The 16,567-nt window shown below is 53.6% G+C and overlaps 7 protein-coding genes across 7 annotated transcripts; 4 read left to right on the top strand and 3 right to left on the bottom strand.

Moving 5' to 3' along the window:
• Window positions 1-191: 191 nt before the first annotated feature.
• Window positions 192-2,908, bottom strand: J4E93_004553 (uncharacterized protein; the record flags this gene model as incomplete). The annotated part of the gene is made up of 7 exons (XM_049342481.1): window positions 192-673; window positions 721-1,387; window positions 1,437-1,698; window positions 1,748-2,286; window positions 2,342-2,384; window positions 2,474-2,568; window positions 2,825-2,908. 7 exons carry the CDS (start codon window positions 2,906-2,908, stop codon window positions 192-194), a joined length of 2,172 nt encoding a protein of 723 aa, XP_049200633.1.
• Window positions 2,909-3,323: 415 nt separating this feature from the next.
• J4E93_004552 (uncharacterized protein) lies at window positions 3,324-4,805 on the bottom strand (the record flags this gene model as incomplete). Its single annotated transcript, XM_049342480.1, has 6 exons — window positions 3,324-3,740; window positions 3,788-4,173; window positions 4,222-4,378; window positions 4,431-4,638; window positions 4,692-4,743; window positions 4,799-4,805. The coding sequence occupies 6 exons, from the start codon at window positions 4,803-4,805 to the stop codon at window positions 3,324-3,326; spliced, it is 1,227 nt and encodes a 408-aa protein (XP_049200632.1).
• Window positions 4,806-5,809: 1,004 nt separating this feature from the next.
• On the top strand, window positions 5,810-6,171 carry J4E93_004551 (uncharacterized protein; the record flags this gene model as incomplete). The annotated part of the gene is made up of 2 exons (XM_049342479.1): window positions 5,810-5,963; window positions 6,017-6,171. The coding sequence occupies 2 exons, from the start codon at window positions 5,810-5,812 to the stop codon at window positions 6,169-6,171; spliced, it is 309 nt and encodes a 102-aa protein (XP_049200631.1).
• Window positions 6,172-8,126: 1,955 nt separating this feature from the next.
• Window positions 8,127-8,556, top strand: J4E93_004550 (uncharacterized protein; the record flags this gene model as incomplete). Its single annotated transcript, XM_049342478.1, has 2 exons — window positions 8,127-8,226; window positions 8,300-8,556. The coding sequence occupies 2 exons, from the start codon at window positions 8,127-8,129 to the stop codon at window positions 8,554-8,556; spliced, it is 357 nt and encodes a 118-aa protein (XP_049200630.1).
• Window positions 8,557-8,877: 321 nt separating this feature from the next.
• On the top strand, window positions 8,878-9,523 carry J4E93_004549 (uncharacterized protein; the record flags this gene model as incomplete). Its single annotated transcript, XM_049342477.1, has 2 exons — window positions 8,878-9,345; window positions 9,395-9,523. The coding sequence occupies 2 exons, from the start codon at window positions 8,878-8,880 to the stop codon at window positions 9,521-9,523; spliced, it is 597 nt and encodes a 198-aa protein (XP_049200629.1).
• Window positions 9,524-9,616: 93 nt separating this feature from the next.
• J4E93_004548 (uncharacterized protein) lies at window positions 9,617-10,090 on the bottom strand (the record flags this gene model as incomplete). The annotated part of the gene is made up of 1 exon (XM_049342476.1): window positions 9,617-10,090. One exon carries the CDS (start codon window positions 10,088-10,090, stop codon window positions 9,617-9,619), a length of 474 nt encoding a protein of 157 aa, XP_049200628.1.
• An 811-nt stretch (window positions 10,091-10,901) lies between these two features.
• J4E93_004547 (uncharacterized protein) lies at window positions 10,902-11,900 on the top strand (the record flags this gene model as incomplete). The annotated part of the gene is made up of 1 exon (XM_049342475.1): window positions 10,902-11,900. One exon carries the CDS (start codon window positions 10,902-10,904, stop codon window positions 11,898-11,900), a length of 999 nt encoding a protein of 332 aa, XP_049200627.1.
• Between the last annotated feature and the right edge of the window lie 4,667 nt (window positions 11,901-16,567).

Genomic DNA, 16,567 nt, shown 5'->3' with positions numbered 1-16,567 from the left:
CTCCAATCTCAGGTATACCGCCATAAAATAAAAGCAAGCAAGCACCGTAACTCCTGTTATCCTGATGCTGATGTCGCCATGGTAAACGCCAGGACCCCAGGCATTCAAGAAACAATATGAGCGTCCAACCATAACGCTAGCGAGTCCAACCATTTGTATCCAGGATCTGTCCTGTCCAAAACGTCGGATGCCTAATTCGTCGGTTGCCGAGGCAAGTGTAGGAAGATTGTACACTTTTCAATCTCGACATCCTCTTTCTTTGCAGTGCCGCTCTCGGGCTGACCCTTGCGCTCCTTCTCCGCGACGATCTCAACCTCGATACGATTGACGCCAGCGACGAGTTTCGCTTCGAACAAGGGTTCACCCTTCTTCTTACCACCCTCATAGCTGGGACTTGGGCTTGTGCCGTTGATGCCTGCTGTGACAGGAACACGATTTGCTTCGAGTGTCTTATTGCCATTCACGGTGACGAAGAGGCGGTACATCCGGCTTGTGAGCGCAATGGGGACCTTGGGTACAACTTGGATGTAAGAGTTGGATGGTGCGACGACCATTGTGGCACTATACATGGTCTTCTGTTTGTTTGCCATTATGCTAGTAGACCATGGCTTCGACGGATTGAGCGCTGGGTGGGTGTTGAGTGTGATTTTGGGTATTAATGCTTCGTCGACGCCTGCGTGTGTTAGTGGAAGATTCTTGAATCGGCAGTGCTGCACTTACTCTTGAGCGGCACCTTTCTGAAACTGTCCACGCGGGCAACTGGTGGAGGCGCGTAGTAAGTTGGCGTCTGGAATGAGGGAACGTGATTTCCATTCTGCAGCCCAATACCGTTCGGATGTGGACTGCCGCTGGCCTGGCGAGACACACTCTGTGGAGGGGCCATGCTCGGATGTGGAGTCTGCGCTGGAACGCTGAGTCGGGCAGCCTGGCTATCTGGTGCGGTGCTGGCCGGCCTGATGGCACTCAGGGCAGGGGATTGGACGTCTTGCTTGACACCGTTGACGGCGGGCGGGGATCCTGCGGTTTTGTTCTGGGCGGCAGAGAGTGGTGCAATCGACGAAGCACCACCTCTCGGTCCAGTGAACGGATTGGCAGGTGCTGTTGGCGTCGCGGCTTTTCCAGGTGGAGGCTGAGATAATCGGTTGCCCACGCTGTCAAGAACATGTCGTTGTTGTCGCTGAAGGGCGTCGTTGTCAACAATGACGCCGGGCGTCGCAGAATCGCGAGCACTTGGAGTGTTACGCTCTGATCCCGGACTCGGCTTCAGCTTGAGCTTGAGCTGCTGTTTTGGTGCCGCTGCGGCGCTGGACATGTTGAGCTTCAACTTCGGTTGCGTTGGCTCGCTGACTTTGGATCTGGCTTCTTCGAGTTTCTTGTTGAAGATTTCCTACGCCGGTCAGTACTCATGTATGAGGGCATGCAGACAGTATACGTACTTCCAGCTCGAGAGAGAGGTTGTAGATGTCGCTACCATCTTCGTTGTAGATACGAGCATTCTTCCAAATCAGACTGAAAGCTTCTTCGAAAGCGTCCCAGCTTTTGAACAACGTGTGGCCTGTCGGAGCCTCGCGTCCCACTACTCCGCGAACCTTCTTCTGTATGGCGGCCAGCGACATGGGGTCTTTGATCAGCTGGTAGTAGTCCTTCAAGCTGCGCGATGGGAGGTTCTGGAAGGGTAGGAATATCTGCAGTCCTTGGCTGAAGGGCGTTAGCTGGGTGGTATTTTGGTACGAAGCATGCCACTTACTCCTCATAATCAATAATCTCCCTCACAATCTGCTCCTGTGCCTGCTGGAATGTCTTTCCTGCATAATCAGCACTGTCGTCGTCCTCTTCCAGCGCAGCAGACGCTGACTGTCGCAACTTTGACGGTGCTGGTGTAGCCGATGCCGCTATGGCGGCCGCGCGTCGAGGGCGGTCGGCCGTGTCTTGCGTAGCGGGTGTATGTGCGTGGGCGGTCCTTGGGGTCGAGGTGACGCGGGGGGAAGGTTTCGACGGGGTGGAGTTGTCTTCGCCTGGGATCGGGGTGGCTGTTGCGACATAGTTGCCGTCACGGTAGGCGGGATTGTGCTTGACCATCCAGTTGGAGGCGGTCTTGCGTAGACGCTCGGCATCTTGGTATATGACGGAGTTCTTGTCGTTGAAGGCCTTTGCGTTGTTGACCAATCGTTTGCAGTCGCTCTCGACTTGAGCTAGGGACGCATATTCGCCGTTGTTGAGTTTGTTCTCGATGGTATCAATAGCGATAGGCAGCTTCGTGAATTCGTAGTAGTCGGGCACTTCGGCCTGCATGCAATTGTCAGTGGGTCATACCTATGTAGGGAGCGCAATGGGGACATACCTTGTCTGGAAGAGTGAGGAAGTGGACGGCGATGGGGCGTCCGCTGCAAGTTGTCAGTGGGGGTTCATTCGTTCGCACACTGGGGAGTATGGAAGCTGCGGGTGTGACAGGCGTGAGGAGGGCGTCACGTACGTCTTGTCTTTGGCCTGCTTCAAGCTGTCGAGGAACTTCAAGCCTGCCGTCGTGGTCGACTCGACCGTCTCTGATCGGGAATTGGGCGTCTCGGCCTGCACGGAAGCGGTCTCCTGTCAGCATTGTTCCCATTGTTATTTGAGCAGATTTCCCCCATGGCTGACTGCATCGCCGGCGCGCGCGTGGTGTTGAGGGATTGATGAGGGGCCGACGGGGTGATGGCCTGGTCGTCGAACCCCCCAGGTGTCGCGCTGGTGGACTAAGGAGCATCCCGCAACGCGCCCATCACGCCTCATCCATCTCCAGGACACGCCCAGCGATGCATCGCCCACCACCACAGCCTGCACGTACCGTCCCTTTTTGTCGCTTCGCAGGGCGCCCGTCGTGGTCGCCCGCTGCAGCACTCGCGGCTTTGCGCTTGGCCGCGCTCTCCATTTCCGGTTGATTCGTGATCGCGTAGTCGGACTGAGTGGTTTGCCGAGCGTCTCGAGGCTTGTAGGGATCGTGGCGGCGGTGCAGTGAAATGCGCGTTCCGTCGTCAACCCGGTGGACGCGCCGCAGTGTTCAATCTAGGCTTCCCAGTTTTGCCAAGCACCCGCGCACGGTCCGCTTGCATCACCAGATGCGTCCTCCACCACACTATGCTCACGGCAAATGGTAAACACTTGGACTTGCAGCATCACGCTTCAAACAATGTCATTCAGCCAATCAACTGTTTCTAGGTAGTGGGGCCTGGTCGCTATCTTCCAGGGGTATACTTGGGAAACGAGACCTCCGCTAATACTGCAGCAAACTCAACATGTTTGTAGGATCACGCCAGAAACAAGGAAAGTCGTCCAGAACTTCTCTCTCACTTCTGCGCCGGCTCCGACGCCTTCTTCTCGAACTCTGCTCGCGCCTCCGCTTCCTTCATCTCGCGCACCTTGGCCAGCACAACTTCCCGGAAGATGGCTCCCTTTGCGATTCTGCTTAGGCGTCCAGGTCCCTTGCCTGTGTCTGCGTTCTCCTTGGTTGCCAAACTCTTGTCCTCGGAATGCGATGCAATGGCTTCGCCGGCAGCCTCGCGCGCGTTGGCGGGCACGTCTGCCTCGCCTGGTACATCCTCTTCCTCGTCTTCTTGCATCTTGAGCGCTTCGATACGGTTGGCAAGCTTGACGAGCTCGATGCCGCGCTTGAGACGGGCCTTTGCCGCGTACGCCTTGATCTCTGGCACCAAGTTGTGGTCGGTAGCAGTGCTTCCGCTGAGCCAAACGTGCTTGAGGGCAGCCTAGTATTGTTAGTGCATTCCAACAGACCCTGACTGCTTCATCGTACTTCACTTGTTGGTCGCTTGTCTGGGTTGGGCTCCAGGAGCTTCTTGATGAACTCCTTGGCCTCCGGGCTCACTTCCTTCCAGTAGCGCTCGTGGAAGATGACGCGACCGTTCTTGCATTCCTCAATCAGGTCCGCAAGGTTCTCTGACCGGAATGGCGAGTATCCGCAAAGCAGTGTGTATGTGATGACGCCCATGGACCACATGTCGACGGGCTTTCCATGACCCTTCTTGAGCATGACCTCAGGAGCAGCGTATCCGAATGAGCCAGCCATGGTGGTCAGGACTTCGCTCTTCGAGTCAAGCATCTTGGCGATACCGAAATCCGCAAGTACGAGGGAGGAGTTCGCGTCGCGTGTGAGGTACAACAGGTTCTCTGGCTTGAGATCTGCTCAGTAATTAGCTTCTGTAGTCGCATTCGAGACGGAGAGTATACCTCTGTGAACGACATTGTTCTTGTGGAGGTAGTTAACTGCGTCGAGTACTTGTCGGATTGTCTCAGCGGCGTCCTTTTCTGTGAACTTGCCCTTTTCGCAAATGCGATCGAACAGCTCTCCACCTGTCGCCAATTGGGTCACAATGTAGTACTTGTCCTGGTAGGTGTCAGCTCCACAGTCCCGCAGAAGGGACCCGTATCGCGCATACCCTTGACTCGAACCAATCGTGGAACTTGACAATGTGAGGATGCTTCATGCGCTGCAGCATCTCCAACTCATCGTACACCATCTGCTCGTTGCCGCGCACATTCTTCTTCAAGATGATCTTCACAGCGACCTTGCCCTCTGGGCAGTCAGCTTCGCGGACGATACCGTAGGTTCCGGCGCCGAGTGTCTTTCCGAAGCGGTATCGTGATCTGTGAATGGCATGTTCAGCACACGTCGGGGCGCAGGGCAGCAGGGTACAGACTTGCGATCATAGCTGTCGGGCTGGCCGTGCAGCTTGTTGAGCATGTTTGTCACTAGACGAGCAGTCAGTCCTGGATATCGCAATGCGCACCGCAGAGAGGGAAGTACAACTCATGATGGGCGAGCTGGTAAGCAGTTATACGACTGCCGCGAGCGTCGTCTCAGGCTGAGGGTGAGATTTGGGGTGCCTATCAGGCGCGTTCAGCTGGTGGTGGGGTGGGTGAGGGGTAAGAAACAACAGTTAGGTAGCAATGCTGTCTTAGGAAGAAAAGGCAAGGCTGCAAAGGAAAGTCGTGAAAAGGAGGCACGGAATTGGACCGGGTCAGCAACAAAGGACGAGCGTCTTGGAAGGCTTGCTGGAGTAGTACCTAGCCTGGCTGTGGGGCAGGCGCATTCGATGTTCGTGTCCGCCTCGCGGCCTCCAGGGTTTGAGGCGCAGCGCCAGCGGATGGCTCAAAACCTAGCAGCAGCTCCTCAACGCTTTCTCCATGCCACATTTGTCAGGCTCAATTGAAGACAGATCGATGCTACCATGTACTATTAGATGAGTGGACGGAGATTACATACACGCTCTGCTGCAGTATACACGCGTCAGGCAGGTTCAAAAGGGTGTGGCGCCTGTCACTGTCACTTGACTCGCGAAGCATAGACATCTATCTGCTCGCAGCTTCTTAATCATATCCTTAAAAGCCGAAGAGTAAGATTCTCTTCTAGTACGACAGAGTCCGTAGTTTTCGTATAATCCCTAATGGTCTGTTCTAGTATGCCGACACCAACGGCCACCAGACAATGCACAGTTGCATACGCGATATAACTCTGCTGCAGTTGAAGACGCGACCATTTCAATGTTCTCAGAATGCATGCGCCACAGCAAGTAGGACCCAGTTCATGCCAAGAAGGAACCGCTCGTTTGGTACCGCAGTCGCAAGGCGCGCAGGTTTGCATGTGGAATTCCTACGTCATGCCCTCCCGTCTACATAATCTGGGCCTTGATCGACGAACACCCACCACACGACGCACATCACTTCTTTATTCTGCCAAATCTCCTCTACAGCAGCACTACACTACCGACTTCCATACAACCCTTTCACCCAAACGAGCAACCGCACGAATTCCACTATGGCTATCGGCATCTTCACCATCCTCGCTGGCTTGATCGCCATGGCCGCCGGCTACTTCTACTTCTTCGGAATCTCCCCGGAGATGAAGCGCAAAATGGAGAAGCAGGCCCTCCAAACCATGGGCGAGAACAAGATGTCCTACATGGCCAAGGGTGAGTCATTCCATACTTACAAATACCACCCAGCAAACACTGACATCTCCCAGACCAGATCAACAAGCTCCCCACCTCCGACCAGGAAGACGTCAAGAACCTCAAGCAGGGCATCAGCAACCTCGCGGGCGGCGCCATGCAGAACCCCATTGGAGAGCAAGCTGGTGAAAGCGCTGATAGACTCACATCTCCGCTCACCGGTCGCTAATGCCTCTTTCTTGTACAGTCCGAGCGGCGACCCAAGTCTGGGACCAGACGAAGGACGTATCGAAGAAGATCTCGGACCGGTTCCACTAGGAGGTGGTGAAAGCGTGTCTGAGGGCATTGCTCGAGTGTCTTCGGGGGTGGGTTATCGCATCCAAGGAGACGATTCAGAGGGACGTCCGGACGAAAATGGAGTAGCGACACGATAGCGGAGGAGAAAAGTTGGGCATACCCCTCGGTAGGCGTTTGGTGGTTCCTTTGTGGCTCCTTTCACGGTGGCCTTTTCCTTGTATGCCATCCCGGCAGGTTTGGGCCGTACTCCCACGACCGATATGACTCTCGTAACGGTCTTCCATATCCCTAATGCAATATGTCCCCGTCGTCTTGTTAGACTTGTTCCGATCTGCTCATCATCCAACCTGTACCCCACCACTCCACACTAGCCACGCGACACCCTCCCAGCCTAGAACGATCCCCCAGAACACAGCCTGAAACCTGACCTTCCTCGTCTTATGCTGGAAGTAGTGCATGCCTGCCAATGCTCCCGGCCACCCTCCCACCATCGCCAATGTATGCAACGTCACTTCTTTGACCCTCCACTCCAGATTCCGCGCCTGCATCTTGTCGTAGCCATAGAAGAGAAAAGTTATTCCGCTGATGAAGCCGACATAGACGAGCGAGTATACAGGTAGCGCCGCGATGGTGTAGAGGCGGATGAGCGTGACGGTGGGTAGGATGAGCGATGCTGTACCGCAGATGGTTGCGATGGTCAAGGGTCGGTGACGGGGTCGCGCGCGTGGTGGCATGCTTGTGGGTGTTGATGGTGGCGTAGGAGAACCCGGGGGCTCACGCGCATCGTGAGGGGGGGAAGGAGCAATGTTGGCGACGTGCTGGTGCGTGATGGGCGAACGCGAGCGAAGCTTTGCCGATGCTCTGTCGATCTCCCGGGCCGTTGGTGGTTTGGTGCTTGGACGGAAAAGGGATAGTCAATTCGGCTGCGGCTCTCCGTCATCAGCTAACCCGTCGACGTACACAGGATCACATGCATTGTGGTGCGTTGCAACTCAGAAGCAGATACATGATTAGCTATCACTATTCATGGCAGATTAACACCCCCAGATACTACACATAATCTGGAAAAGCCGCTCTACTGCACTTCAACACTCTATCAACGCAGATCCAAAGCCAGCAGCCTACGATCCTGCTTAACCACCAGGCACCCACTCTTCACATGAAATAGAAGATCGTATTGTAGTACATGGAGACTGACGATCTTGGGGAGTAAGCTACCGCGTCAACAATGAAACACCAGTCAACCACTGACGTAATCCTAGTTAATTGCCATCCGGAATGGATCAACTAGAGCAGATGCTTACGCCAAGGAGGGCCAGGACGATCAAATGAGCCGTACTATCTACGCCTGCAGAAGAGATAAAACTGCGACTCGACAAAATTCAACCTCACCTCCAGGCCGCCACCGCTGCTGCGCATGAGTAAGAGCCCTATCGCTTGGCAGTCTTGTCTATATCTGAATATCATCACTAACATCTCTCAGCTGATCCGCTCCTACAACTTTCTGTTTCATGCCAAGCTCTGGTGTGAGTCATTAGGCCGATGAGATCCTTCGCTCCGCTTGATCGTTTCGCCATTTAATGCTATCTGGACAAAGAACCAATAGGATGCCCGTTGGCACTGGTGCATCTGAAGCTGTTCTTGATTCCATGCTTCCTATGTCGCCGACCGTGGGTGCATTCTGGCCTAGATTAGTGATCGGGCCCATATTACTAGCATACCTCCGCACAATAGTTCAATAGCCACTTGTGCAATGCCAAGGGCTGTGTGCAAGGAACTAAACTAATGAAGCTCACGAACAGTATAAGACTCGGCAGCAATCTGCTATTTCTCATGAAGATAAAGAAGAATCAACTCCTCTTCTCACCACGAGAACGTCCTCCCACTATGGCCTCTTTCGATAAAACCTTCAATTCTCTTCGTCGTCGATTTGAAGAAGACAAGCAGCCTATCCCCCCAGTTACACTTGGCGCCACCAGCAAAAATGGTATGGTACCTAGGAGTCCACCTTCTTTGTCTCTTGCGTTATCTCTGCTTTGCTAACCAGACGTGATCAAAAGGTTCTTTCCGCTACATGAAGTGTTTCGAAAAGGAATCCGACGACGCTGAGTCCAATGGTGTGCATTGGCTCGCCTCTTCCACCAAGCTGGTGACTACAATTGCTGTAATGCAATGCGTCGAGAGAGGATTACTGAACCTGAATGACGATATCGCCAAAGTGCTGCCCGAGTGGAAAGATCCGAAGATTCTGACCGGTTTCAATGAAGATGATGAAGCCCTCTTCAGGCCCGCAATGAAGGCCATCACCCTCCGGTAAGTCTTGATATGTCGAAGGGCTTACCACGTTTTGTTAACATGTTGGTAACCAGGCATCTGTTGACGCACTCGAGCGGCATGGCTTATACATTCATGGATCCGCTCCTAACCCGTTACGATGAGCTACACGGCAAGCCACTGCCTGGCCCTCCCACATCTGTTGTAAGCTGGCCTACCCCGCTCGCCAATACCATTAGCTTACCCCCAAGCGTTATAGGCAGAGAAGTTCCCCCACCACTTTCTCGTGTTTGAACCCGGTGAACGATGGATGTATTCGCCTGGCATCGACTGGGCTTGAGTTTTGGTCGAACGAATCACCTCCATGAAGCTGGGCGAGTACATGCAACGCCATATTTTTGACGTCGTGTCTGCCAATGACGCTACTTTCCATCCCGACCGAGCTCGAAAGGTCAAGACCTGGGAGCGAGTGGATGAGAGGTTGCAGGAACAGAAGCAGCCTTACTGGCCGGACAGGGTTGAGGCAGATTTTGGAGGGGGCGGTCTATTCGCAACTGTGGACGATTTGCTCAAAATATACCAAGGTGTCCTGACAGGGGAGTTGCTCCGGCCCGAGTCTGTCAAGGAGATGTTCCAGCCTCAGCTCGCGACACCCAAGGGCCTCGATGATCCAGCCGAGTACTCGTTGCCGTCCCGTAACGCTATCTGGAATACTGTCCCAGATGACGTCCCTGTCAGTTTTGGGATTGGAGGTTTGATCAACATCGCTGCAGTACCGGGACGACGCGGAGTAAACCCGCTCACCTGGTCGGGCTTCCCGAATTGCTACTGGGTAAGTCTCCAACTATGGATGTGGACGCTGGCTTATCATCAAACTATAGTGGATCGACCTCAGCAACGGTGTCGCCGGCGTGTATCTTTCTCAGCTTGTACCAACCGGAGATGAGAAGGCTGTCGAGCTCCTGACCGAGTTTGAGAAATTCGTGTACGCGAGTTTGGATAAGTCTTGAATGTCGGTCCAAAATCGCGTCAGCAAGGCTGCAAGAGATAGTATTGGTCTCTATCTACTATCGAGCCTCCAGCCTGTATTTACTCCACACTCATTAGGCAGCAGCAACATCGCTTGCCATCTTCAATAGGGCGTCCTTCTCGCAGAACTCAACCACCTTGTTGACCTTAGATCCATCCTCATTCAAATACAAGAACCAAGCAGCCTCAGAAGTGTACGTCTCTCCACTACTCCTAACATACACGTCGGCTTTAGCCGTGAAAGCAGCGCGGCGCGCCTCCGTGTCAATGATCAAATTCGACATGATGTTATCCTTGAACAACAATACTTTGATGTCATTCCCGAAGACGTCCTGGAAACTGGTCGTGTCGAAAAAGGAGTCGGTTGCAAGACCGAAAGCTTTGGGTACGGATGCGGGAAGTAGGTGGCGTGTGCAGTCGGCTGTGACGTCGCGATTGATGATAGAAGCGTTGCTCTGAGTTGCGCCTTCTTCGAAGGCAGATAAGAAGGCCCGAGCTGTTGCCTCAATCTGCTCTCGGAGTTTGGTTGTGGAAGGAGTTAGGGCCATATTGGAGGACTGTGGTGGAGTTTTCTGGGAACTGAAGATGGAGGTGTAGACAGTGGTATTATGTCAGATAGTGGAAGATAGTGGAGGTGGTGACTGTATATTGGGTTGCGCTTGACGCCTACTTATGTCTCGCACGTAGCATCAGCGACTGTCTACCTGGGTACCACGAATTCGCCAACAGTCCTTCGCGGCGGTACACGTAAGTCCACGACTTAACGCCGTTCTTTGGTGATGTTTACTGAACAAGAAGATCATATCATCTCGAGTACCGCCTTCCAAGACCTCCGTTGAGGGTCTACAACAGAGTGCGATGACATTTTCTCCCGTTTCGGCCTAGGTGCGTTTGAGCCACGGAGCTTCCCCGGCCGTATCTTCAGTCTAGCTCCAGCTCCACCCGATGACATTATCGCCATGTTCAGACTAGCTCGCAGCTTGAAGCCTAGGCATCCACGCAGCCCAAATGGTGAGTCTCCTTTCAATCAACATTTCGTATGTGCCGCACCTCCAGACTAAGCCCAAATGCCGATATGAAGCGGCGGTGTGAGCCTTCATTCAAGCTTATCGCCGAGAAAGCATGCTAAAGCATACGGTGGTTTGTAAGTCCTGTCTTTCTTGGGTAATGCTGTCTACGAATGAGCCCAGGATATCGCGTACAGAGCTTGGGTGAGTTGAGTACATAAATGATTCATTTGCCTCTCCTTCCGTCCAAACTCAGAATCCTATCCCTCAAGATCTTATCAATCCAGCTTACGGCATCTACCCAAGTCATATCCTCTACCTTTATCCCTCCCAGCATCCCACCAACACAAGAATGCCTCGTTACGAAGAAGCTCATGCTAAGCCGAATGGCCCTGGCGATGCGCGCCCAACAGCCTTGCAGATCATCAAAGACGAGAACCTTGAGAACAAACTCAAGGGTGAAGTCATTGTCATCACTGGTACCTCTTCTGGTATCGGCATTGAAACCACTCGTGCCCTGGCCACCACTGGCGCCATCCTCTTCCTCACGGCCCGAGACACGAGCAAAGCCCAATCCGCCCTTGCTGGTATCTTCGAACCTTCGCGTATGCACATCATCGAGATGGACCAGACAAACCTCTCTTCCGTACGTTCCGCCGCCGCCGCCATTCTCACCAGGACTTCTAAAGTCCATCTACTCGTGAACAATGCCGGCATTATGGCAATTCCCGACTTTCGCCTTACGGCAGATGGCCACGAACTTCAATTCGGCACAAACCACCTGTCGCATTTTCTCTTCTACAAGCTTCTAGAGCCCGCTCTTCTCGCAGCCGCCACCTCCAGCCACCCATCTCGTGTCGTCAGTCTCGCTTCCTCGGCGCACAACGTCTGCGGTATCAACGACTCCGACAACTACAACTTCGAGAAAAGCGATTACGACCCCAGCGTAGCGTACGCCCAGTCGAAAACAGCAAACATATACATGGCCAACGAGATCGAGCGCCGCTATGGCTCGCGCCATCTACACGCCACTAGCGTCCATCCCGGCCTCGTTCAGACGGGGCTGACGCAGCATATGCCCCCGGACGCGTTCAAAGGGATGGAACATTTGTATCCCACCATGAAGAGCGTCGAACAGGGTGCTGCAACGTCGGTATGGGCAGCGATCGGTGAAGAATGGAAGCACAAGGGCGGCAAGTACCTCGTCGACTGCGCTGTTGCGGAGCCATACAAAGAAGGCGATGACAAGTACACTTCCCTTGGTTATGCTCCGCATGCTTATGATGTGGAGAAGGCGGAGAGGCTGTGGAACGACTCGCTCAAGCTTGTGGGATTGCCGAGTGATGAGTAAGCGTTCGAAAAGGGGGAGCAGTGTTAACTCAGTGTACAATTAGACACATGGTACTAGCTTATGAATACACCCATGCGCAATAGCAGAACGTACTTGAATTAACTACCGGGCAAAGTCTTTATGGAGAAATCGTGATATCGGGTGTTGTACTGGTAGATCAGGCTTGAATCGCGCTGGGACGTGTTCGACGTATCGACTAATTTTCCAATACAGGAAGACGCAAAGGTTTCTCTCCCCTCATCAACCTCCAGCGGTTACTAGATACAAGCAAATCGTCGCATCCCTGTACGGCCCACGACCACTTAGCCAGAAAGCCAGGGGTAGCCTCCCAGCTCCGCATGTCGTACGGCTCACCCCAAACAATGAGTCCCTTGCGACCCGCAGTAACCTCATCCTCATCACGTCCTACTACTGCGGTTGACGGTGTCGACACAACCTTAGGGTCAGACACAGTTATAGCAAGAGGCGTACCTCGTCGCTCTTGGATCGGCGTAGCACCCATGAGCTCGCCAATGAGATCCTGCAGTAGCTCCCAGTGATCGAAGAGTCCCTCATGCCTGATGAGGTTGTCGCGCACTGAAGGAAAAGGAAAGAGGTTGATCCAGAAAGAGTGCAAACGTTCTTGCTGGATGCGAGTCGGGAAGAGTGAAGGAGGTATATTGGGATTCAAGGGATAGATGTTCGTGTCGTCGATGTAAGGAAGGCTGATGGGACATGTGGTTGGGGAAGGAGGCATATCGTATGTCCACCCTGTAAGAAGCGCGTTTAGAGTACGCTTGTTTGAGACAAAGGCTCGGAAGACGTTGTATTGAACTAGGTGAAGGAGGTGGTCCGTAGAGAGGGGAAAGACCATGGACGGGGGTGTTAGCGTCGTAGGAGCTTGAGCCGGTGTGTATGGAGGCGGCTTCCGGAGGTCTATAGTGCGATCAGAAATGGATGTTGATGCGTTGATCGTCACATCTTCAGCAGTGGGCCCTGTGGCATGGGATGGGCTTTCGTCAACTTCATCCAGGCGCCAGCGCTCGATTTGGAACGGGCGCGAGGTCTGAGCAGCATCTAGGGTTTGCTTCTTGTTTCTCAGTCCTTCGTCGAAGTGAGCTCAGCCAAGGGCGAAATGCTTAAGACTAAACTCACGATGTGACCTTTGGTTCTTTCGGTTCTGGATTTTCCTGCGCTGCTTGTTGGCCTCGGCTTCGATGTTGGTGGGTTGATACTCGACCCTGTTCGCTTCGCTTTCGGCTGCAGGAAGTGGGGTGACGAAGTGTTCCATGGTTAAGCGTTGAGAACAACCCGTCTTCTGTTGATGGTCGGTTGGTTGATTCCTACACGGATCCAGCCGCGAAGTTCGCAGCTATGCCTGGCTGACAGGCATGGCGGTGCGGAGATTGATCCGCGCCGCCCCACATCATTCGGGCAGCTTCAACCTCGAGAAAGGGGATCTGTTTAACAGCTTCCACTTCGAGCAGGACACTTTGGTGTTGAGACGAGGCCCGATGGAACTCCCACCACACTCACAACCTATCAACAAGCTGCTCAGGAAGAGTTTACCATCAAGGAATATTATTCACAGAAATTCTTGCTGGTCATTGGAGAGGCAAGGTACTGGTGGCACGTATGGCTCATAGAAGAGAGGATATCAAGGCCAAGAAGCTCGACAGGCTGGACCGAAAGGCAAAGGAAGCGACGTGAGAGGTTGTCATGATACTCAAAGAGCTGACCAGCGAGACCCAAAGAGATCGGAACTCTATCTTCCTGTAGTCGATTGAGCCGCCATATTCATGGCGACTGCGATCACTATCGCACATGATCAATGTCACTGCCAAGAACGTCCAGAGTCGTAAAGAGAGGCGTGTTTACAACGAGAGTACATCAAAACGCCGCAGGATCATTGGCGATGACCCCAATGGCAACACGCCAGAGAGGCCAGGGAAGATCAAGATCACAAGCGTTCCGTTCGCCGTTACCCCTGTGACAGACGACAAAGGACTCGAAGAGACAGATCTCGACTTGGAGTAAGTTTGGGAGGAATTGTTGGTCCAATTTTCACCGCGCAAATTGCACGCTGCGCGTATGCGATCTGCTCTACGTTCATAGAAGTCTTTTGACTTAAGATGTGTAGCGCATATACGGTTAGCAAACAAGAGAGACTTCAGACGAAACATAACCTTGTCAAAAATTACCGACGGACCGCAGATGCATAAAGCATGACATCAGAATTGTGATAACTGGCCACATATTTACCAGGTTGGTCACCTCGATACGGTTTGTGTAGTAATCGTCAAAGATTGTGCTTTTTGTAACCCTGGTAAGATTTAGCAATCAAAGATGTCCGTGAAACCTTGATAAGTTTGTCGCACACGGGCAGCCATGGAATGCCGTGTTCAGTGGCGGTTCACGTGCATGAGCAACTAGATTACAGGCCGGTAAGCCCCCATCTGCTGGTAACGGCCATGACTGGTGTTGCCACGGTGCGGGAACGCGGGCGCAATGTCGAACGTCCGGGGGATCTGCGATGGGGCAGATGCTAATCGCACATCAACGACTGCAAGAGCCGCACTGTGTAGCAAGATTAAAATGAAACGAGTATAGTGACGCACGCGACAGGCACTTGACCGATGTTCCTTTGCCAACTAGCACTGGTTTCATCCGGGGTGTGCTGACGATAAATGCCTGATCCGAAGAGGAACGCGAAACGGACGGCAACGGGTGTCCGGACAGGCTTATGTGGAGCAGCCCGACTGAACTCTAACAAAAGCTCGAAATGTCACCACTAATTAGTTCGGTATCGGGGCAAAAGTTCGGCATTCGAATGCTGTAAAGAGTGGGGTGAAGCGTGGTACGGTAGCAGCGTTTCTTGTAATTGCCGCCCTCCCGTGACAGCTCTCGCGTGCTTGTGGTAAACGAAGGATGAACGCGTGGAGGGGGACCATGCACGTCAGCGGCAGATGTAACCTGATTAGATTAACGTGATGAGCAATCGAAACTGATACGCTGCGATTTAGGGCTGGCAGATATGTAGCCGAGCTACATCGGTACGGTTCTGGTACTTGGGTTCACACCTCGCGTAAATGCAACGGTACAAGTGAGGCTTTTGAGTGACTGTCGTGGAACGTGGACAGATGGATTCGCGTCGCGGCCAGAGTCCAAAACAAATGCAACAGCGGCCGGCATTGCCCAAAATCCACACAACATCTCCGGCAGAGAGTGGGTGAGGGTGCCATCAGAGTCGAAAACGGGTCTGCAGAAGCAGCACGAAGCAAAATCCGGGCGAGGACTTGGTGCCCCTTACATTTTGAAATGGTTGCCTTCTAGATGGCATCCGTCTTCAGCCGCGGACGGAAGCACATGTTAGGGTGGATGGGCCGAAGTATCAACACAGTGGTGTGACTTGGCGAAGCGGCCGAGCCACTATCGCGGGTCCGAGACGTAGAGCTTGGGATGACGCAGCGATGTGCGACACGGGAGAAATCGGTGGCTGGTTTTCAGGCCTACCGGTCTTGAGACCAGGGACGGCATGCGTCTCGGCTCGAAGAGGCCAGGTTCTATATCCAAGATGAGCCTTTCTTTTGTTTTGGACAGCTTTCTCCACGCGAAGCAGGGTCATTGACGATCGCAAGCCTTGACGTCGGAGTGGCGCGGGCTGAGTCTGACTTTGGCCCACCCGCATCTGCATTCTGTTGTGCTTACGCTACAGCTAATGTGACGGCTGTGCACATATGCAGGTTGAATGTGCAAAGGAGGGAAGAGACAATACTGTTTATCATGAGGCGTGCGGACGGGGTACTCCATGGTATCACGGTGTTCAAATCATGTGATGGTTTCTTGCGACGCACTCGAGACAGGCGCTGGGCCAATCAACGTAGGAGGCGCCTTTTAGTCGAGCGCGAGCGCGTCCAGAACGCGGAGTGAAGCATAGCAGCGGGCTATGGTTGGGCTCCCACAAAGGTAGCTGCGCGAACAACTCCTTGTTGCACGCGGGAGCGTCTTGCTGGTTGTCGCTGTGATTATGAGCGAAGAAGCTGGTTTCCACATCTCAAGGAAGCATGGATGTTGACGAGCAGTTGCTCTGGATAAGGTTGGCGAGCCCGTCTGCCGTCCAGAGTTTGCCGCCGACCGGCGGATCATGCCCAGATGTGTCTGGGGGCGGCCCAAGGCCAATTTGCGAGAACGACCCAATCACCCGCGATGTCCCAGCATAGCTGACGCCCCCAGTTGGCTGCACCAACAGTCATTTTGACCATGCGATTTGTGATTTGTCTGAAGCTGGAAATTCAACATCGTTAACTGTGTGAGGAGAAGTACGACGGTCCGAGGCGGAGGTTGGTGCGCACGGATCTCAGCGCCCTGCTTAGCTCGGGCTCAAGGTTGCATTCCAACCCCGCTCGAATGGTGCGCAGTCTGAGCCATCTATCAACATCAACTCAACCTCAAGCGTGGAATAGAGGGGAACGGATGTGTTGGAGGGAAACAGACGTGTGTACTCATGTTTTGCGTTGCGTATGGGAAGCGGGATAGGTCTCGTTGTGACGTAACATGCTAAGATGCAGTCCCCGGGTGTGTGGCTGTTCAAGCCATGGAGCCCTTAAGCGGGCTTGGCTGCTAGTCTCTGTTCTGGCCTAGCGCGTCAACCTGGACCGCTCAGTTCAAAGTCAGCCGCCGCCCTCTTT

The sequence above is a fragment of the Alternaria ventricosa genome (assembly GCF_023758065.1).
Source record: "Alternaria ventricosa strain BMP 2768 chromosome Unknown scaffold_6, whole genome shotgun sequence".
NCBI classification, from domain to species: Eukaryota; Fungi; Ascomycota; class Dothideomycetes; order Pleosporales; family Pleosporaceae; genus Alternaria; species Alternaria ventricosa.
This window is presented reverse-complemented; position numbering and strand designations above follow the sequence as displayed.